The sequence below is a fragment of the Prinia subflava genome, chromosome 1 (assembly GCF_021018805.1).
Source record: "Prinia subflava isolate CZ2003 ecotype Zambia chromosome 1, Cam_Psub_1.2, whole genome shotgun sequence".
In the NCBI taxonomy this organism is placed as follows: Eukaryota; Metazoa; Chordata; class Aves; order Passeriformes; family Cisticolidae; genus Prinia; species Prinia subflava.
The window spans coordinates 85,786,528-85,810,046 of record NC_086247.1 but is presented as its reverse complement, the minus strand read 5'-3'; the positions used below and the strand labels follow the sequence as shown (position 1 = coordinate 85,810,046).

General features: G+C 40.2%; 1 protein-coding gene across 1 annotated transcript in view; it reads right to left on the bottom strand.

Moving 5' to 3' along the window:
• The window catches only part of CDYL (chromodomain Y like), a 109,693-nt gene extending 87,658 nt beyond the window's left edge, over positions 1–22,035 (bottom strand). Inside the window, exon 1 of the mRNA XM_063401699.1 lies at positions 21,457–22,035. Coding sequence (XP_063257769.1) covers positions 21,457–21,480 — 24 coding nt within the window. The 5' untranslated portion in view covers positions 21,481–22,035. The remainder of the gene's footprint in view (positions 1–21,456) is intronic.
• Positions 22,036–23,519: the final 1,484 nt, after the last annotated feature.

Genomic DNA, 23,519 nt, shown 5'->3' with positions numbered 1-23,519 from the left:
AGCACTCAGAGAGGAACTGGCACAGGCAGACTTCTCCTTTTTAATGGCCAAAAAAACTTCAGAGTGTTCCATGAACAAAAGCCAGGTTCCCAGATTTCAGGCTGTAGATGAGTACACATCAACCAGTTTGAGCATAGCTGGGAAAGACCTGCTCTTTGCTACCCACTGCCCCACCTTATCATCACATCCTGCTGACAGATACCACTTCTCAAATCTTCTGGCTGAGCTGCATATATAAGAGGTCCCTAAACATGTCAGTCAAAATAAGCTAGATCAGCTTAAGTAATTTAAATAACAAATCTTTCCTAACATGGCTCAATTTGACTGAATTGGATTAAGGAGAGCTCCCACGAGCAGCTCAGCCAGCAGACCAGAGAGGGCACTAACCCCAGGTAGACGGCAATGATGAATGCTCTGGGGTAGACTTGCTCTTCCATTGACAAAGCTGCTGCTGAAGAAGGAAGTAAATAGGTATATATTGTAGGCAAGTTGCTGCTCTTTTGTAAGCCTGGTAAGAGACATCAGGAGAAGCTATATGACATGAAATACATTACTCTCTTAAAAACAGGTACTCTTAAGTTCAAATGGTGAAAGGCAAGGAGCAATGGCTTCTAGGAAGCAGGTAAGAGCCCACAAAATTGATCCCATGAACATGAAGTTGAGCGCACTAACTGCAACCCATGTAGACAAAGAAAAATAAATTCATTATTATGAATTACACGTTTGATAGTATGGAAAAAACTCCCAACTCCTTACCAATACAGCTGGATCACAACATCGATTGTTTGAAACATAGCAATGCTACTTAGAAATAGTCCCCTTACTCCATAAATTTTCTAACTATACAAAGTGGAAAAAAATCAACAAAACCATCAGATCCTCATATGATATCTAATTTAAGAAAACTACTGAAAAACAAAGAGTAAAGAGAAAATCCAATAAGAGAAACAAACTTTGCTCTCTTGTGATAAAACAACAGGCAGTCTTAAGTCAAATTTCTAGGAAATTTTCTTAACTTCAAAACTGAGAACCTGGGCTTTGCATTTTTAAGTAGATGCAACTCCAGTTTTTAATAAGCAAATTCACTCTAGATACTTGCAACCAATACAAAAAGTTGGTATTTCCACTAAAAAGTTATTATACCTTTAATGTAATTCTCATGCCATTTAAAGATATTTCATTATAAGGGAGTTGGTAAACTGGATGCTTTTTCAGAGCTGTTTAAAGTAACACACATAGGATTGCCAAAATTGAAACTGAGTCCATTTTTGTAAGAAAATCTGTCTTCAAACTAACCCTATTAAGCAAAACAGGAGGGAAAAAAAGCAAAAATAATTGGGTGTTATAAGGGAGACATTTCAGCTGGATAAACTCCCTAAGATGTCTCTGTATGGAATCCTGACTACACATGTTGGTAGAGGGAATATCCAACTGAGGAGATGAGGAAAGGGCAGGATATCAACATACACTGCCTTGGAAATACGTGGGGAATCTCTAATCCTCCAGAATACAGACAAGCAGGAAAACTTAAGCATGGCAGGTTTTTGTTCATGACTTATGCTTCTCCTCTAGGAGCACCAAAGAGGAAGAACCCCTTCCCACTAAATTAATCCGAAAGGGTAGATTAGCTGTGCTAATCTCTGAACCTTCCAGTTCTCTGTCAATTATGATTGCAAATGGTTTTCTTCCCTACCACAAGACCTATGATCCAGTCTGTGCATAAATTAGATATAAAGAGAATTAAGAACACACAGACAACCAATAATCTGACCTTTCCTCAATCGAAAGTGTTTCAATTTGTGACGTAAATAACAGCATTTTTACAATACAGTACAAAATCTAAAAAGATTGCTCAGGCAATGGTCCTTGAGTTTTATTAGATTTATCCACTATATATGAACAAGGAGCTAACCTAATTTAGTTTGTTTGTATTGTCTTTATCAGGCAAGCAAGAGTAATCACCTCACAATTTGGCGGAAGCTGAATTTGAAGTTTTTGGGTTTTGTTTTTGGTTTTTTGTGGTAACACTTACGCATTGCCAATTATCTGTATCACAGAGCAGATTCAGTATAATTTCACTTATATTTTATCACTTTTTTGGTGAAATGGTCTTTGTGAAAGTAGTTATTTAAAAAGTTACAGTGAACTATCAAAATGTGCCCTAACAAAAGGAACATTTGTGTATTTGGTTACACTTTTTAGTTTATTTCTATGAATAATATTCAAAGGTAGTCAGGTCTATTCTCAGCCTGCCACAAAATCTTCAAGCTATCATGAAATTTAGTACATTGTACCTGCTTCTATTGTCCCACAAACATGTGCATTGGAGTGCGGAAGTGGTGGAAAGAAGAAGGAAAAGATTAGGCCTGAACCAGTTTCAGCATTTTGACAGATACAGTGAGTAAACTCACTAACTGCAAAGCGAAAAGAATAAAATTCATTGGGCTTTGCATTCTATGCAATTCATAGTTGTTTCTCCTGTTTGGGTCACGTTTTCTTACACGTTTTCCACACTGCAAAGAATGATAATTGAAGAGGTAAGATGCTTATTTTCTTCCCAAAAAATGCAGTACACACTCATGTACATACCCAGATTGAGCATAAAATTTGCAGCATGTCCCAAAGAAATCATATAGAATCTAAACACACAATACACAGTCTCAAGAGTTATATCACAAAATAACATTCAGAGATTGCCACAAAAAACTACCTACATAGATACATAAGCCTGTCCATGATGTCCATTTCTGAAGTTAAAATATATTTACCTTGGTGTATCATTGTCCAGTCTAATGTCTTTGAAAAATGAGATATCAAATCTACGATACATGGAGATCTTACAAACAGCATTTAATTTCTACAAATATTTTTCAATAAGATACTAATTCTATCACAAACATATCTTGTGAAGAACCTTAACTTGCAGACATAATTTAGGCAACAATTTTACAGTAGGAAAGCATTCATGAAATAATTCAGAGATCTTCATCATAGTAAAAAAAAAACCAAAAAACCCCCGCATTTAAAACAGAAAAACATAGAATTCAGGAAATCAAAGATTTTCTGATAAAGACTTTAGATGCTCACATCAAGCATCCAAAAAACTCTAGGCAAGCTCAAAAGTTACACATTGAACTCAAATTCTGCTGTACAACTGCCACAAAACAAAACTGGAATAATACTTTTTAAACCACACAAGTGTTCAAGAACAAACCTTTGAAAAATTCTGTCATTTGGAAGGAAGTAAGGTTTTATATAGACCCTCCATCTTTCTCCCCCTAGACTGAAACAACTCTCATTTCACATGCAACTTCATCTTTTGCCCACAGTTCCTCCAGTGCAATAGTGTTTCTGGAGTTTAACAAAACACAGTCTGGCAGACAGTGGCAACAAGTGACAAAAATCTACATCCAAACTGTTAAAACCAATGTAGAAATTGCACAAAATAAACAAAAACTGCAAAAAAGGGGAGATTCTGACATATTCACCTCTACATTCATCAAAAAGAAAGACCTACTTAGTCTTTTTTACACTGTTTATGAACTAAATTGAAGACTAAGCTCAATAGCTATGACACGGTTAAAAATAGCTGTACGGCTTTAGCACGGCAACTCATACTGCTCCACAGGAAGAATTATTCTCCTGGTCAAAATATTTGCCTTTTCAATGAGCTGAACTTTCAGGTCATCTGTTAACAATGTAGATTCTTTCCTGTCTAGAAGAACTTTATTGTCTCTCCTTTAACAAATAGCAGGGTATTGTTCCCAGCTGGTTGCTAATTCACACGATTAGCATGCAAAAATCTTTTGAAATGCTATATGGAAGATGTATGTGTTGCTTGGATGATCACATATTTTAATAGATCTCATACTTTGTTCCTCTCTATGCATAAAATAAAATTTAAACCCCTCTTTATTATGTTCTCTCATTACATCCCCAACCTTCCCTTTCCCCCTCTTTTTTCAGCCTTCCCATCAAAAACACAGGCGCACATTACAACGGAGCACAGTGTGCCTTTGATGCTGAAAACACTTTTCAAACCAGATTTTGTAGATGACCTGTGCAAGTAACAATTACTTAGTCTACCTTCCTGTATAACAGAGAATTTCACGCCAAAATTCCTGATCAGATCATATTTTGCTAGAACTAAAGGCACTTTTTTGGAAAAATTCAGGGTTTTTTTCCCTGATGTATCCAGAATATCCCTAAATAAGCTGTTCCGATAGATAACTGACTTCAATTTTAAATTTATTTCTAGAAGTAATACACCTAGGTTCAGCTTTGAGCTCCTTCATTTTGTCATCTAAAACCTAGAGGACCTGAAGGACTACTTTGTCTGAAATCTTTGCCCCATATAAGTACTTACAGGCCATCAGTCACCTTTGCTAAATACTACACAGACTGAGCTTCTGCAGGCTCCTGCTGTACACCAGGGTTTGTTGCCTTATTTGTTTTTAAGGTTTTTAATTGTCCTTGACATGTTTTTCTGAATCTTTGTAAGTTCACCTAGGTTTTGGGGTTTTTTTTCACTTTAAGCTCTAATAAGATGCAATTTTCTAACATCTCACTAAAACCAACATAGCAAGAGAACAGCACACCAAAGTCCACTTGAGATCCCCAACATCCACACCAAGAGACTGCAACGTGCATTTTAGCTGCTGTATTTTATCACCAAATTACTCCTTTCCGAAGCACCACTCTCCACTCTGCGTGTATGACCCTACAGTCAGGACAGGGGTCTTCACCTATACTAACGTGTGTTCAAATGATCCCCATTAACTAGGTACAGACCACATTCACACTTGGGAATCCATCCACTTTTGCACATATGCATTTTACCAGAGATTACACTTCATTTTACACCAGATCCTTATCCAAATCCTCAAAGCAATGGGCTGTAAAAAAATCTACAAAATCCAACATGAATTTCCTTAATCTATTAGTGCTTTATGATCTGTCAGTCAACCAGTTTGAAATGCATTTGATAGGGACCATATTGACTTAGCAAGGAGGTAAGATTTCAGAAATCAGAGTATCATGCAGTACTGCATCACGTGCTTTACAAAAGCTTACTATACTTACATGAGTATCTTTGTCAAAGAGAACTTTCAGCCTCAGAATAAAGAAGTACAGATCAGTTCAAATTGTCATGAACCCTTGGGCAAGCAGTGACTCTGTGTTCTTTAATTTTCTGCTAAGCAGTTCTCATTTCAGCCTTTTACAGTTTCTTTTGTAATCAACATCAACCCTCCCAGTCTAGTATTTATGTTACATCCTGGCCTATCCTATCTAATTTGCATTTCCAAAAAATTAAAACTAACACAAAACAAAATGCAAACCACAATACCTTAGCCAACTTCAGTTGGTTGCAGTCTTTTGTTTGTTTTAAATCCTGTCTCCTGCAGACTGAAGAAAAACTTAAATTTGTTTGCTTCTATTAGAATAAAAAAATATTTATTTGTAAGTCACTGTAAATTGAGAACCAAATATCCAGATTTTGCCCAGAAAACAACAGTAGTCTGACTCACAGCATGTTTTTTTAAAAAAAACACAGAATAATATTTTTTTCATCATTTCTGTCTCAACTCTTAATGTTCCTATCTAGTAGACACATGTCATTACTGGCATTTTTTTGCTCTCAATAGGTAAGAGAATTTTCATATTGCTCTTAACCCCATGGACAGGTTTATGATTAATGTCTATATAATCTACTATGAATGGTCTTTTCTTTGTGACAGCTAATAGCCACTACTGTTCATAGGATTTTCTCTGAATGTTCATACATTTGAATATTCACCTCTGCCTTATTGCCCCTATGACAGTTTCTCACCTATCCCTCCTGACTTTTCATTGTAGGAATTAAAAAACACCAGAGTAGCTGTTATTAGAAAGTAATATAACTTCGAGACAAAACTGCAATCTTTATATTTTCAGTAAAATCTGTATTACACTGCTTTTAGGAAATCATCCCTTTAGAACAATTATGTATTATTGACAAAGCCAGTGTTGGTAGAACACTGAAATATGCAGTGATAACTATCAGCGCTGATTGTTTTCACAGAAGTGATCTTATGTATCATTTCACTTTCTCAGAAGAGTAAAATTGAAGACAACACAATTGCTTTTTCTTAGAAAAATACGATGAATGACCTACACATATTAGTAATTCCAAGAAAATGTCAACAACTATCAACTAATGTAGTCACTCTGAAATAATAGTGCATGGTTTCTTTGCATCTGGACATTTAGAGAAAGACTACTCTGTCACGTAAACATAAGGAAAACATGCCTTACATCTAAAGAAAGAAAATGTAGACCTTACAGAACTTTCTGAGGCAACTTTCTATTCTTAAGTGTATACTTTATTTATTTACTTTTATCTTGTGAAAAATCAAAAGCAGAATGTTTTATTCCTTGTTTTCTGTGTGTAATGAACCTAGTGTCTAGACCAGGTTGGCTGTTAAAACAATGACAGATCTGAGAAAGAGCAGAGGGGCCAATAATAATGGACAATTTTATAATTTCATTCTGCTCTTGCTGATGGGGCACTCAATAAAAACTGGCACACTGAAAGTTTGACTTAGTAATTTCCACATATGTAGTCTAAAGTATTCACTGTTTGTTTTGGGGGTTGTTTTAAATATTTTGTGGGCAAGTAAATAAATTTGAATATATTGGACTGAGTTTCTAGACAATGATCAATAGATTTTTTTTTCTGACTATAAACTTGTTTTCTACTTTTAAATTACTTATTTAATAATTTGTCCGTTTGGGTTTTTTTAACTAAATGAAGCACCAGTGTCAATGGCTGGCAATACTATTAAATTGTACTGGTTTAGAAGCTAAGTATAGCTTTAAAACTTATTGCTACATGCACCTGTTAAAACAATGAGTCATCTGAATGTACATTCAGGCAATTTTAATTTTTGTGTGCTACACTGCTGGACAACCAATATTTTAAGCTATTTTATGTTTTCAAACTGCATACAAATGCAGAATTTGTAATAAGTATATTAAATCTTTTTAGTAAAATTGTCTTTAAAATGCTGAATACATAGTCTAGTATTTTATAATAATATTTACCATACAGAAGTAATAAATTTCTTAATTATTACTTCTTCCTAAATAATTGAGAGAATATTTTTACTTAATATAAGCAAAATAAGGGGCTTACGCACACACAAAAAACTGAGAACATTCGATTTGGGGCACTTACAGCACTCAGCTGCTTTCTAAACTCTCACTCAATTACTGTATTTCCAAATACTTCTATAACACAGCACTGGCCTTGTAGTCTTTACTGTAGTCTTAAGTATTACTAGATATTTTCCCTTCCTAACCATTTTTTATTTATATATTGGAAGGACTTAGAGAGCAACGCAGTTTACTTTCCTTATCAGTTTTCCCACCTTCACGTAAACACACTCAAAACGAAAATAATTTGTTCCTGCTCGTGAAACTGAAACCAAAAGTAATTAAAGCCTAAGTTTTTCTACCCAAAATATATTGACAGCACTTATACTCTGAACTTTAATTCCATTGGAGGGGCTAAAAATAATCTTTATGAATATCAGCGTTTTAAATGAAATGCAGCTTAAAGCGAGCTCAACTACAAGGAGACATCCTGTCTCATCCCACTCCCTGCCCACTGCCCACTCAGTGAATAACCAGAACACTGAGAAATAAATTATACTTTTTAACTACGCTTACATGTCACCTGCATCTTCAGACTGGGTTTGCACAGCAGCCTCAGAGCACGTTACAGCATAATCAAGGTGGACAAGGGAAACACAGCCTTACACTGCTGCAGAATTGTCATTACTTGCTTAGCACACCAAAGGTACTAAGTTTCACCAAGCTTTGCAACTGCTGTGATGAAAGTAAAATTCAGGGAATTGTAAGTTTTGCAACACTGAGAAGTAACTGGAACCCTGAATTCTTGCAAGCACAAGCTAGCCATTTTCCCACGACAAGGAAGGATAGCCAGCCACTGAGACATCCAGCACAGCGATGTTGTGCTCTGACCGTGCTGGCCCGGAGCCGCTGCAGCCTTTCCCCGGGAGCGCCGCTGCTCGGCCCATCCCGCACGGGCTGCGTGACCTCAAGGTGGAGTCCGGGCACACGGCTCTGAGTCAGCTCAAGCCACGGGCAAGAAGCCGTGCAGTCACACTGCAAGTCTGTCCAGCGAGTTGATCCAGCTGAAAATTAAGCTTGCAGTTTGACAGACTCCTTTTTTCTTTTTTTTCAACAGAGCCAAGTCATTGCCGCAACCATCCCCCCTCCCCCGTCTAACCCATTTTCTCCTGTCTCTCTTCAAACATCCCATATATTTCTGTTTCTTCCCTTGAAATGGCACCTCTTGGATTTCAACCTTGGCCAGTCAATAAACTGCCAGAAAACTATTTCTGTAAAAGCAGTGAGCAACCTTCAGCTAGGCAAGCTTCCTTAATGAGTGTTCACCTCACCCAGTGACAGAAATCGGTGTGGGTGCAAAGGAAGGAGGAAGAATGCGCAGTTTCCTGGAGAAGACAGCGGCAAGCAAGATTTGTGGCATTTAAATTTGCTTCAGCTGTAGAGAAGAGAGCCCTAGTAGCCACAGCTGAAATTGGACAAGGAATAGACAGTCTCCTAAATGTTAAATATCACACCATTCAAAGAAACATTACGGGAAAAACCAACACAGTCAGGATACGGAGTTTTTCCCCTGGTCTCAGGGCTTGCTCGCTGAGGCTTTTTTTTGTGGCCATCACTCAGAAGCTCAACAGCTCCAAGGATCTTCCACACCTGCTTTGTCATCCTGGCAAGTCCATGTATGGCCACCCAGAGAAACAGGCTGAGGAACAGCTTCAACCAAACAAACATTTCTGAGCCAGAGGTTTTGGTTTGGTTGTTTTTAATGATGCCAGATCAATTTTCCAATCCTCTTAAAACATGGCCAAGCTGCTGTTGTGGCTCAAACAGAAGGAACAGTCGAGCGATCCGAGCAAAGACTACTGAAGTCAATCATAAAGCGTAGCCACCCAAACACCTTCCAAGATTTCATATAAAAGGAAGTAAAATACAACAATTATTTAAAAACACAACTTGATCAGTTACTGTCACTCAGATAACAAACCTTAGCTTACACCATGGTAGCTCAGTGCTGTGCCTAAACTCTTTATGCTTCAACAGTCCAATCCCTTAGCAACATTCACCTACTAACACAGTTTACAGCCCCAAGGGAAAGCCTATAATGAATGAAAAGTTGGGTATTATCCTGCATTAGGATCAGAAGACTGTAGAAAAAGGAAACAAAACCTTACTGCTTAGGAGGCCAGATTTAAGTATATTTAACTTAACTGACTAAATTAACTCAATTAGCTTTTCAATACTTTTTTACAGAGGAAGGGAATGAAGTCTATGACCTTTCAGAGAAATTTCACGTAGATGGTCTAAAGGCCCTTCCGGCCTCAAGTCCTCACTGACTGCAGAGGATAACACTGCATCTAAGTTGAATACCTCTCTGCAGCTAGCCCCACGAAAACCAAACCAAACACCAATATAAAAGGGAACAGGTCTGTCTGTAGCTTGTATTTGCAGCACAGCTTCTCTTTATCAGACCCAATTAGCCTGCTCTACTTTATTCTAGGATGTTCTGACAATATTTACTTGGGGGAAAAAAGAAACAGAAAAAAGAAAAAGGATTTATTCTGCTTGTGTTTTGGCTCAGGGATTCAAACTTTGTCAGGGAGACGAGCAATCATCTCGGAAATACCGAGTCTGAGTGATACGCTCAATGCTAGACTGTGACAGAGGAAAAAGAGAATTAAATCTTTTGAGACAGCACTCAGGTGTCCTAATGATGAGAGCCTCCATTTTCACTCAACAAGCCCTGCCTGCTCATCTTTCTACAAAAGATAAAGCAATTTTAATGCATGGACCTTTTTCTCACTACATAACCAAGTTCCAGATTCTTGAAGAAAACCAGAAAACATCCTTATTTTACAATCAATGGACAATTAATTCCACACTGAAAGTGCCCTTTCCTGAACAAGTTGGATGGAAAAAGAATTTTCTGGTGGTTTGACTGAAAATGAGAGAGGCAGGTATTGAAAAGACATTGGGAAGGTAGAACTCAAATACTAGACAAAAGGGACAAATGAATAGAAAGAGAGCACTAATTTAATGAAAAGTACAAGATAAAATTCCAGTGGTTCTATAGTCAAGCCCTATTTTTTCTTCCCCTTCTCATAATTTACTGTCTCAGTATACTTTAAGTCTTTATTTAGCATATAGATATAAAATCCCTTTCTCCAAATTAATCACCCTTAGTCACACACTTTCAGTTCAAGCTTCATAAATATAAACAAGAGCACATAAGAAAAAATAAAGGGCCAAATAAAGCATTATTTTACTAATAGAAATAATGAACCCATACATAGAGATATGTAGGCTTGAATGATGACTCTCATTAATTCCCATTATTTTTGCTTGACAGTAAGAATACCATAATAAAGAAATTACTTTGTGTGCCTGCAAGGAATCAGTTTTGTTACATTTCTTAGTTTTGATTAGATATATTTACATGCTCAGATGTGAAGGATTGAATTTTTGAGAATAAACTAATTTGTAATTACTTAAAAAAGGAACGTATAGTTGGATAATTCAATTAATACTGAATATATTCAAATAACACACACCAATAAAGAACTTCACATCTTACAGACCAATACCAGCGTTATGCTTAACTAAGATGTTCACTTGTACTGAAAAAATACATCTCACACTCTTTAAGTATAACTTAACAGATAGCTGTCCATCATTGCTTTCTTTTCATGAGTATTTATAGGTATGAAGAACAGAGTATAGCAAGTGATTTTACCAGGATTAATGTAGGAAAATACGGGTATAGATAGAAATGAATAACAGTAAAGTTTCGTCTGTCACTATCAGTGGATCAAAACCTAACATTTAAGGGGACAGAAACCATATCACGTCCCAGTGATCATTCTATCTCCCCGTTAAATCCATGTTTTGTGGCATGTATGGACAACCTCCAAAACACCGTCTTATTCAATATACTTGTTCTGCATCACACCAGTTTCAGGGCAAAACTAAACTTAAAATCTAAATCGATCCTTGTAAAGAATTAAAGGTAAGATGTTTAAATGATTTTCCTCAATAAACATTTAAAATGAAATTTCAATAAAATACTAGCAACCATGTTATTAAATCTTTATTTTCAAGAAAGTAGAGAAGCATGGTACAGTTTGCATACACCTGTGATGTGTATCCTGCTGATGAAAAAATGAACAAGATCCCATCTCTGTACAGTTTTGAAGTTTTGTGAAGTCATTATCCTTTATATCCACTGGGTTTCTGTAGTCATGGACATAAGCTGTCAAATCAACATCTGCTTGTTGCACCAGCTTCCATGTTTTAACAGCCCTACAACATTATATCTCAGAAAGCATCCTCAAATACACTATTTTCCATCTTCTCATTCAGAATCTAATATTTTATTCTTGGGTAGTTTAAATAAATAAGCACAAACCTCAGGAGAGCTGATGAGTACAATGTGGGAGAGAGCAAAAACAAATCAATTAAGGAGCTGCCCTGATAGAAGAGAGATGCCTCTAACAGGAGCGAAATAGAATCTGAAATACTGATGGATCTTTTGAAACAGGAAGCTAACTCACTTGCCTTCAGCATCTGGAAAAAAAATTTTGTTGTTATTGATCATTCCTTGATGACCTGGGTAAAAAATACAGCTCATTGTAATGTTAATTCTCTGGAAGCCAATGCCTTCAAAAGTCATATAATGATAAACCTGTCCTAGACTTCCGTATTATATTGTCTTATGGAAGTTTTTTTCAGATTAAAACCAAATAGAGATCAAGTATCCTCTTTTCCTCCCACTCAAAACACTTCTTCTTGTACAACCAAATCAAAACCCGAAGCACTTAACACTAAGCATATGAACCAGACAAAGAAGACAACAAATTTCAAAGCTGGGCTTTAACCTTCTCTACGTACGTATATTACAAAAAAGCCTGATGCGCACCGACAGTTTAAACTTTCTCTTTGAAACTTCTGACTTTGCTACATCACAAGTGAAAACTGATTGACTGCTCTAAAACATCACTCCATGAAATCTTCTGTTATACTTGGGAATGGTTGGACATTTAGTTAGTTACTCCTTCAGCTGCACAAGAGGGTGGCAACCTAGGGTCGAAGCATCATTTTCAGGAAACATTAGAAACTGTTTTGCTGGAAATGCTCACTCAACTGACAAGCTGCTTTAAATGTATCTATGTTGCATATATTTACAAAATAATTCCACAGAAAAATACACTAAAAAGCTAAAGATTCTGTATGATGTAAACATCATTGCTCTTACTTCATGTTTGTTTTTAGAAAGCACTGCTAATCCAAGATCAAGTTTGGTCCTTATCTGTGACCTAAACAAATGAGAAAAAATGTGCTGGTCTTGAAAACATGACTGGCCACCTAAGAGTTATATTATGAAGTAAATATATGGCAAAAAGCCTACAGAGGAGAAATAAACACTGTTTTTTCCTGTTTTCAGAAAAGTTTTCCATCAGTCTCCCTGATTTTATATACTATACTTCAGTACAATCTACTATGGTTTATACTTACAAAATAGTAGTAACTTCAAATAATAAGATTAATTCCTAGAGTGATTATTACAAGTGCTATTACAATTTGTCTTATTTTGTGGGCACATTCCTCTCTCCAAATTTTCTAGGCTGAGTGCACTCACACAAAGCTGCCAGCTAGACCTTATTTTGGGATGCAATCTTTAAGCACACCAAGTCTGCACTGAAGTCTCCATAGGTTATCTAGAGCATACACTGCTGATGACCTGAGGCTTTACACAGAGTTAGCTGTTTTGTTTGATCACATACACTAACAACTTCTTCTTGAAAAATCTGAGTTCAAGTTAACACAGAATTCAGGAACGACAATGTATTTGTGGCCTGCAGCCACCACCCCCTGGCAGATGTACGCAGGTAATGAAGGTGGGCTCTGAAGATCTGGACAGCTCAGGTTATGCTGCCAGTACTTTACAACCAAGGCCTGATTATAATCTATCTTGTCCCAACAAAGCCAGCCATGAAAGCTCCCAGTGACTACTGCTGTGCCACATTTCCCATATTTTCTCTCTACAGTAAGACATTACGAATGTGTGATAGGAAATCAGGGTGCTGAACTGGATGGAACTTTTGTGTCAGTACATAAAGCCTTAAGATTCCCATTATTTCCTACAGACACAATCCCAGGTCTGTTAATTTTAACTTTCTAAGTGGCCTCGCCACTGAAATAAAATGGAATTGTCACACTGTGCTATCACAAGCTGTTTTTTATACATACACCTCTGGGGAAAATCAAATGCTGAAATCAAAACACAACAAATGAGCATGATTTAGCACCTAGCCAAACTATATTCCAGTTAACTCTCACAAATTTACTTTGAATTGTTTTGTACCCTTCATACATCTAGTAATTGGTAACAAAAATGTTATCAATATGCTTCATTGAAGAACTGAATTTAGTGGAATGAACTTCATAAATTACAGACTTCTGAATATCCACTGAATACAACATTCAACATGTCATAGTCTTGAAAGTATTCTGAAGTTGATATAAATCAAATTCAACAATTTTAAGAACGTACCTCAATGGTTCCCCTACATACGTGTTTACAAAATGTACATGTAACATTTTACTGTGATAAATACATCACAATATACTTCCCACAACTTGCTTTAAATTGTGGCATCTCCAAAGTAAAGCCAATGTTTTTTTCTTTTTCCCTAAACCAAGCCAATTTTCATAATCCAATATTCTATCTCCAGGAAGTGGAGATACTTAGAGAAGTATTTAAATGTCTCTATAAAACAAAAATCAAAAGTCACCTAAAGAAAAAAAAAGAGGGGAAGGGAAGGGAGAAGGGAGAAGGGAGAAGGGAGAAGGGAGAAGGGAGAAGGGAGAAGGGAGAAGGGAGAAGGGAGAAGGGAGAAGGGAGAAGGGAGAAGGGAGAAGGGAGAAGGGAGAAGGGAGAAGGGAGAAGGGAGAAGGGAGAAGGGAGAAGGGAGAAGGGAGAAGGGAGAAGGGAGAAGGGAGAAGGGAGAAGGGAGAAGGGAGAAGGGAGAAGGGAGAAGGGAGAAGGGAGAAGGGAGAAGGGAGAAGGGAGAAGGGAGAAGGGAGAAGGGAGAAGGGAGAAGGGAGAAGGGAGAAGGGAGAAGGGAGAAGGGAGAAGGGAGAAGGGAGAAGGGAGAAGGGAGAAGGGAGAAGGGAGAAGGGAGAAGGGAGAAGGGAGAAGGGAGAAGGGAGAAGGGAGAAGGGAGAAGGGAGAAGGGAGAAGGGAGAAGGGAGAAGGGAGAAGGGAGAAGGGAGAAGGGAGAAGGGAGAAGGGAGAAGGGAGAAGGGAGAAGGGAGAAGGGAGAAGGGAGAAGGGAGAAGGGAGAAGGGAGAAGGGAGAAGGGAGAAGGGAGAAGGGAGAAGGGAGAAGGGAGAAGGGAGAAGGGAGAAGGGAGAAGGGAGAAGAGAGGCTACTTCCTTCCCTTTCAATCGAGGATATTAAAAAAGCAACAGTTTTGATTTTTCATGTGCCTCTATGACAATCAGCAAAGAATGAGCATTAACACCTAATTTCCTTAAAAGGCATAAACTTTAAGAAACTGTGGGGGCAGAAGAGTTAGAGAAGCACAACTACAAATGTGGTTAGGCCACTTGAAATACATATTTTATCTTTCCCCATAAAAGAAATGAAACAAACCCTCAAACTTAACATGGCCAAGAAGAAAGATTTGATCAGAGCTTTACTAATTTATTATATGTACTGTGATAATAAATGTGAAGCTTCACTGAAGAATCATAACAAAAGTGAGTTACGGTAGTTCCACTATTCAATACAACTAATTTACAGCTAAATGATACTTAGAAAATAGTTGCTTTACTTTGCAATTAATCCCACCAAAGTGGCTTTAAAGTAACTTTAAAATATAAATCTATGATTAAAAAATGTTATTTAATGCACATCCATCCTATGTATTCATACATATTAATAGATGCCCCGAAAAATATCTGCCACAGGTCACTGTTAAGCGACACATGTAAATCTCCTGAGGATGTTTATGAAAACAGTAAATATTTTTGCCTGTATAGTGTACTGAGCCGGTAACATGCCAGTTTTCTTTTTCTCTAAGTAATATGGAGAGAAGTTCAAAGAAATAATTTCAAACAGAACATAATTCTTGTGTGTAAATATTAAAAGCTCATCAGAAACTAGAAAAATCAAAGCTCTTCTTAGAGAGATACTACAGCTGTGGAAAACACGATTGATAATATAAAATACTGAACTTTAAAGCTATTTGCTGGACTAACAATATACTGTCAGACAAACCACACTGGTATGTTTAATACGTGAATTATAAATATTTTACTCTAAAATTAAAAAAATAATTAACCCTGTATTTATTGACCCATAATATCTATCATGTGGCATCCAATACCTCAAAGACATGGAAGAGAACAGGGAGAGACTTGTGCATCCCTTTTTATTCTCCAAATACAGTTTGTGGAGCTTGTGTTTCCAACAGATACACAAAAATAATACATTGCCCAGTAACAGCAGATTTGGAATTTATTACAGAAGAGTAAGAGTGGCATTATAGGGCTGTTTATGTGTTATATCCAACAGATCTGCACACCTAGTTTTCACATATTCTGGTTGAGTAAGATGAAAGCACAACTGTTAGTAACTTGGTTTTTTGTACTGCTTTGGCACAGATCAGAAATGCTGCAGCAGTCAGGAAGAAATGAAGCTGCACCTACTGAGAGGTCTAAAAGGGACACAGCACCACTGATGCTGTTCCAGTATGCCAACCTTCCTGAAGAACAAGGGGCTGAGGCATGTCTCATTAAGTTCTTTGTGTCCAGTAATTTATCCTCATTCAAGAGGTACTGAACATCAGCATAGTGGAGGCAACCTTCTGTGATAGTACAGTCTTGCAAGTTGGAAGTAATTGTTCTGTAACTCTAAACGTGACTGGCACTGCAGTAGTAAATCTCTGACCAAAAAACTCAAGAAATTAAATCACAGGAAAAGACAGACTGTGAAGGTTAAGAATTATCAGAGCCTCACATGGTTTATGGATGAGGCATCTCTTTCTCACTGTCTTTCCCTTCCATCTTTTTTTTCTGTGATAGACATAAGTAATTCAAAATAATTAATACAGAAAAAAATAAAATCTTTTTTTTACTAAACTGATTTTGTACACACACATACAAAGAAGTTTTGTGCATAAAACCTCCTAAGACATCTCCGTTGCTGGGAACCCTTTGTGTTCCACATGGGACACAGACAGAGGTTCATTCCTGTGCTTGCATGTGTTTGAGCTCACCCTGGGAGCAGCCCTGAGCCTTGCCAGGCCAGTAGCACCATGGAGGGCAGGACACACTGGAGAAAACGCCGGGGCAGCTCAGGCACTGACCCTGCAGCAGCACCAGAAGACAGGGCACTAGTCCTCAATTTTGTCCAGAATTCTGGGGCTAATCATGCTGGTGAAAAGCAGCTTGGCAAGGGACATGGAAAAGTCAAGTTTCTTGCACTAAATGTGATGGCTCCATTCCTGCAGTGCTCTTGCATTTGTGCTCTGATTTAAAGAGGTGAAAGTCACCCATGGAGGATGAACAGATAATCCTCAACTCTCTTTTAAGTCAGATGTGTAGTTCCTAAGGGGTGGAAGGAACACAAACACATCTGATATAAATTCCTAGTCTTACTTAGCTGGGAAGGGTCAGTCAAGCAAATTCATGTCTTCTACCTCTCCTGAAACAAGCAGTAACATTGCTTGCAGCAACCAGTTGTCAAAATAAACTCATAAAAAATCAGGCATCACACCTCAATAACTGGAAGGCCCTCCTTATGAACAAGATCTTTAACCAAGGTCTTGGGAATCAGCACATCAGAAACAAGCAGCAGAAGATAGATCCCAAGACAATCTGGACTTCCTGCAAGATGAGTTGAATGAAAACAACCCATTTCAATGAGGAAAAAATGGCTATTGCCTGAACAGCCAATACTAATTTGTTGTTAATAGTAATTTTTCATCAAATAGCCATAAAAAACTACAACTCCAAGCTGCATGCTGCAGACAATGGGTTTACCCTTTCAGTTAACTTAAGCAAAACGTTTAAACTTTCCAGTAAATGCACACAAAACATGATGAAGATTTGATCGCTGCAGTGTTACTAGGGCCGTGAGAGAAACTTTGGATTTAAGTGAGTAATTCCCATGCAGTATCAAATTTTCGACAAAATGACAGCATTTCTCCATCAGTTTTCTACAGTCTATCATTTAAAAAACTAGCACACTAGAGAAGAACAGCCCATAGGATTGCTTTTTTTGACTTGTGGCCACTACTCTATATACAAAGCTTAAATTTTCTTGGAATATGTGTCTTTGGGCTTACTTATTAGGTGATTAAACCTGACACACAGCTTAATGCCAGGCCATAGAACCTCAGCCAGTTGCTTCTGAAATTTGTTTCAGTTTGTAATTTCACTGTATCTGTATAATTTAATGTCAAAGGCTTTAGTTCTAAAAATAAAACCAAAAGTACTGAATCATTATTGGAAGTGAAGTATCACCTTGAGAATACTAGACACCAGTATGAAGAAATGCATATGTTTTTTGCAAAGCACTGGAAGAATTTTAAAAATAAGATATTTTTGCATTCTATAAAACATACAATAATGTATAATTTTGAAGTACGGGACTTTCAATATGTTAATCAGTAATATTGTAATGGGAATTGGTTAAGACACTAGGTTTATGACCAATGCCAAGGTGAAATACAGAGTGAAGAAAAGGCATCAAGGCACAGGTGCACCAGCAAAGTTCACACAAAATGTTTTGCTTACTTATCAGAAAAAGCTGGTAAAAATGTTTCAATATGAGCAGCAATTGTGGCCCAAGCCTAGCCAGAGTTACACAAATGGATCCAGTGGGCCATGTATATTACGGTATCAGGTGTACCAGTAGCTCCCTGAGGAAAGGCAGAAACATTCAGTAATTTGACTAGAATACAATGTCCAACAGCAGAGAACTTCAATGGATTTCCATCTCAGCTAATACAAAAACAAATGATTAAATTTTACGAGAAAGAGCCTCTTCCAAACTCAGCACAGATTAGTAGTTGCAGGTACGTCTGACCTGCTAGCTAGCACACAGTTCTCCCACAGAGCACTTGTATGGAATCATTTCCACATTTCATCGAACAAACTTGTCATGCCAACCACAGCTCGGGATGACTTCAATCCAAGACATCACTTCCAAGAGTTTGCCAAAGGAGGTCAAGGGATTTGACTGCAGAGAAAGCAACCATAGTTTGCTTTGGAAAGAACCTTGGAAATGAGGCCTACTTCTAATTACTCCAGTGAAGATGATGAGAACAAGTAATGTTTCCCACCAACAATGTTTCAGTTGGTGGCAAACAGGTCAGTAGGCCAAAGGAAAATTGTCACACTGAAGAAGAAGAAGGCAACCCTACCATTTGCCCAAAGGCTGTACAAAGGATTTTTCAAAAACCACACTAACAAATTGCAGCAGGCACATACAAAGAGGGGTGCCATAAGATGTTGAAACAAACTTAGGGAAATAAAAACCCAATGCACCTTTTTTACGTTTTCTTTCACCTGTCTTGTTCACCAGCTTCTCCATGTTTGTCCACTTCACTAACAAACATACTGTCCATTGAAGAAAAAAACTTCCAAACCAGAAAATATATATTTGCCTCATCCACAGAGGCTGGTAACATTACTGATTGTTTCATTTTCCATCTAGAAAAAAAGAGTCTCTTCAATGTTTCTACCTCAGTGTAAAAAAAAAAAAAAAAAAAAAAAAAAAAAAAAAAAAAAAAAAGAGTGGGTAGTCATCACCACAACCTCCAAAATGCACAGGAACAAATGACATGGAGGATACACAGCCAGAGCCACAGTCACAGTGCCAATCCATTAGTAGATTTCAAGGTCTTGATCTTTGAATTCCAAATCACTGGCCTACATAGAGATCGGCTCCTTCTCTTCAGGGATGACATCCAGAATAAAAAGAAACCCACAAACACGGGAATCCATTAAGATTTTCTTTAAAAAAAGAAAAATGAACTTACCTTCATTTTTTTAGTAAGAGGATTTTTCATTTGGAAGAAACATGACACATATCAGCAGAAATAGTTGGCATTCATACTTAAGCTAACAATTGCAAATAGATTACACAACTTTTTTTTTTTTTGATCAAGACACCAGATCAAGATCCAGAAGGAAAAATGGAAGTACAACAAATGGCACCAGATTTCAAACACCTGATTCAAACAATATTGTATGGCATGACTTATAAATAAGACAACCACGAAACAGAAGTAAATCCACAGTCAATAACACAGGCAGTTCACAAAACAGTTTAAATTTCTTAATAATTCACATTTCCAGTCAACTTGCAGCTATGTCCTTCCCAAATTAGTGGTCACTATATTTAAATAATTTATTATTTTATGATTTTTCAGACATGGCTAGAAAATTCATTTTAAGACAAAACTCATCAAAAATGAACAAAAATTTAGAAAAAAAGAGCTTGACCACATGTGAGTCCAAAAGCATTAACAATTTTGGCATCTTAAATAAACTTTACACTTGAACGATTAAAGAATGTGTCTGATTTTCAAAATTTAGGAGTATCTCTTCAGATGTTTTTCAAAAGCACTTGTGCAATGGCCACTCTGCGCTACCTTTCCGGAGGACGACTGCACTCCACAGACCACTGAGCCAACAAGTCAACATTTTTAACACAATTTAAGACAGCCAAGAACAGTCACGCACAATGGTCATTCTTAGCCTCAGTCCAATGCCCAGCAAACAGAATTTCTCTGGTCGTTTCTTTGCGCCCATCGAAACCATATCTCATTGTCCATCTCTGATCAAACACAGCAACACACGAAGAGCAAGTATTGGCCGCAGCACAGTCTACAGGCCCAACTCCACAAACCCAACAGAACTTTTTCCAAACTCAAAGCAAGTTTTTGGCAATGCCTTGAGACGGAGAGCGATTCCTCAGTTTCTCTCCTACTTCCACGGATGATCCCTTCAAGATTGGCTTAAGCCACATTGTGAGGATGGGGAAACTTGCCAAAGCAATTAGCCATGATTTATGGCCTTTGGTCTTCTTTCTAGTCTATCAGTTCAGCACCTCTGCTTGACAGTCAACTTGTTTAAAATACAAGCCCACCCAAGGCACCTTCCACTGACTTCTACGCGGTCTGTTCACCGATGGCATCACAGATGTAACTCAATTGATGAGAGATACATGTGCACCAACTCTACAGTAAGACATCTTCTGTCAAGTGTCCTGAAGGCTATCTGCTTCCTTTTAACCTTAAGAGTTCCAGCCTCTGGATATATATTTTTAATAGATCGCTATCTGGATGCATATTATCTACCAGGTAAGCGCATTTTGGTTTTGGGAGGCCACTTCTCTACCCAAAAGACAAGAACAGCTCCAAAACAACAATGGCTTTTCAATCCCAGAGATGACTTCTTGTAAAAATAAAAACAAGGAAGTTCAATCCAAGATAACCATGATGCTTTTCAGTTAAGGGCAAGGATGTGAAATTGCCACACATAAGATAGGAAATTCAAAGTTTGGCTGTCACCTTGTTCCCTTCTTCACCCCAAGACCTCCCTCTCCCGTCAGCACACGCTTTGACCACCTCCCGAGTGACGAGCGAAGGATGGCGTGTCAGAGCCTTAACTTTCAATCTTTTTGGCTTCTCTCGCAACCTCAACCCTATCGCTGGAGCACGAAGAGCCGAGGAGTTTAAATTTTAATATTTTGCACCGGTGCAGCTTGCTGCACGGCCAAGGCACACGATGGTGGCACGGGACTTTGGCATGGACACAAATCCAAGAGGAAAGCCCCTCTGCCCTCCTCCTCCCGCCGCCACCCCCGGGCCCGGACAGAGGCAATAACTCGGCTTTGCTCACATTTTTGCACAGCGCCGGGCTCGCACTTCGACGTGCTCACTGCCGGGGCTGTCAGCGCCGCTCGCCCCATCCAGCACCCCCCCCTCTCCTCACGGAGTCAAAGTGTTTGTGCGAACGTGGGGAAAGGACTGGGGGGAGCGCAGGCCACGGTAACACTTTGCCGTCTCCTCCGTTCAGTCACATTTCCGTCCTCCTCCGGCAAAACTGGGGAGGGAAGGGGGGGCGGGGGGCCAGGCTGGGCACACACGCAGGCGCTGGGCCCAGCGGGAAGGGGCAGCAGCCGCGGCAAGTGTGGGTGACAAGCCCGGCGGCGCTCCCGGGGAGCAACAAAAACGCTCTCGGGTGCGGCGGGGTGGGGTGGGGTGGCCGGCGGGGCCGGGGGCAGGGCCGACGGGGCTCGGGGGCTCTTACCTCGTAGAGTTCCTCGGAAGCCATGCTGGGGGAGCCTCACAAGGTGGAGTTGGGTGCTGGTTTGGAAATACTTTTGTTTCAGTTGGTATCCGTTTGGCCTCCTCCTCTTCTCCCTCGTCTTCTTCTTCTTCTTCTTCTTTTTCTTCTTCTTCTCCTCCTCCTCTTCCCCTCCTCCTTCTCCTCTTCCCGTCCTCCTCCTCCTCCTCCTCCTCCTCCTCCTCCTCCTCTTCTTCCTCCTCCTCCCTGCGCGTCTCTCTCCAGCGCAACTAGCAGCTCCGCTCGTTAAATGCCAGTGAGGTGCTCCTGTTCCTGCCCCTGCTGCTGCTGCTGCTGGCGCTGGCGGCGGCGGCGGCGGGGGGGGTGCGCGCACGGCAGCTGCGCAACTCGCCCGCTCTCCCCGCTCGCCCTCGCACAGCCCGGCGCGCACGCACCCGAGCGCGCGCCCGAGCGCGCGCCCGCGGGAGCACGCCGCGCGCGCCCCCGCGCACACCGAACTCACACGCGTGCTCGCCCCCCCGCACCCCTCCGGCCGCCGCCGGCTACACTCGCTCGCTCCCTCCCCAGGAACACTAATCGAGCGCAGAGAGGCAGCGCCACACGCGAACCACCGCTCCCCGCCCCGCCGGCTCCACCAGCCGACCCCCCCCGCCCGGCACCATCCTCCTCCTCCTCCTCCCGCTCCTTCTCCTCCTTCTCCTCCTCCCCCCACCCCATCCCGGCTTTGATCTCCCATTGTCTGCTCAGCTGAGCCCGGCGGCGCGCGGGGGGCGGCGGGGGCGCGCGCCCGGGGCCGCGCCCGGGCAGCCGCGGGTGATGGGAGCGGGAGGCGGGGGGGCCGGGGCTGCGGGATGTGCCCGCGGGACGGACGCGGAGTTCGGAGTTCGGTGGTGGGAGGACGCGGCGCCCCACGCACGTGCAGGGCCCTCGTCACGCCCCCGAGCCCGGTCCGCAGCCCCCCCGTGCCCGCCCCGCCGGGCCCCGCGCCCCCGCGGGCTCCAGCATCGCCCGGTCCACCGGCCCCCGGCAGCGCCGTGTGTAACGCGTCTGCACGCGCTTCTTCCCCGTCCAAACTTCCTCGGTTGGATGCCTTTGCCGTAAAAGAAACTAAGCAGCCCTCGAGGGTGGCTGCCAACACCGGATATGTGCCTTCCATCTCCCGGCTGACGGTGTTTGCCAAGCCGGGAAGGCCCCGCCAAGGCCTCCGTGGGATGATAGGCCAACAGAAAGTAGCTGAACTGTTGACTTGCTTATGAGTCCATCGCTAGTTACACCCTGCAACCTGTTCTTGTCACCTTGTGTGTCATCTGGGTGCCTCACATGAGGTGCTGTGTAGCAAGCCATTAACTTGACAAATGGAAGGCTTCGTTATGCAAAGATAGACGCAACGAGTTACTTCTTCGAGAGAAAATTCTTCAGGACATGAGTTTCAGATCTCAAAAGGGCTGAAGGGTGGGACAAAACCAGTGTCAGGACAGGAGTGCCAAACTGCGTGCTCTGTCACACCACAGTGTTTGTTCCAGTGAGTGTTCTCCTATTCCACGCCACACCAGGGAGCCATTCTCTGCCACAGAACCGCACAGGCTGACGCAGGGTTCAGTCACGTTTGTGTAATCAACCAACCCATTGAGTCAACTCATTTTTGACCAAAGTTTGTATTTTTTTCAAAGTCTTCCAAAGGTCTTTCAAAAAAAAAAATGTTCTCAAATGTTCTACTTTGATGGACACGTTTTGGACTGTTGTCCAGCAGACACTCATTCGGAAAATGTTGGTCCGTTTATGGGCTTTGGATGATTTATGTAGAAAGAGCTGGAGATTCCTTTCTCAGACTTGATTAATCTGCCCATTCTTTATGACAAATATGTCAATGTCTCCAAGGTCAACATCCTTCATCTGGATAACTGAAATTCTCTACTGGACTTCGAGATGGACATCATTTGTGCAGATAAAACATCTAAGATCTTTCATGCTTTTCATACTTTCTTAGTCTTCTAACTAAGTCTACAAAGAGGGTTTTAATCCACTCTTTGATATCTTTAAGGGCTAGGCTTAATCTAAGGTGGTGA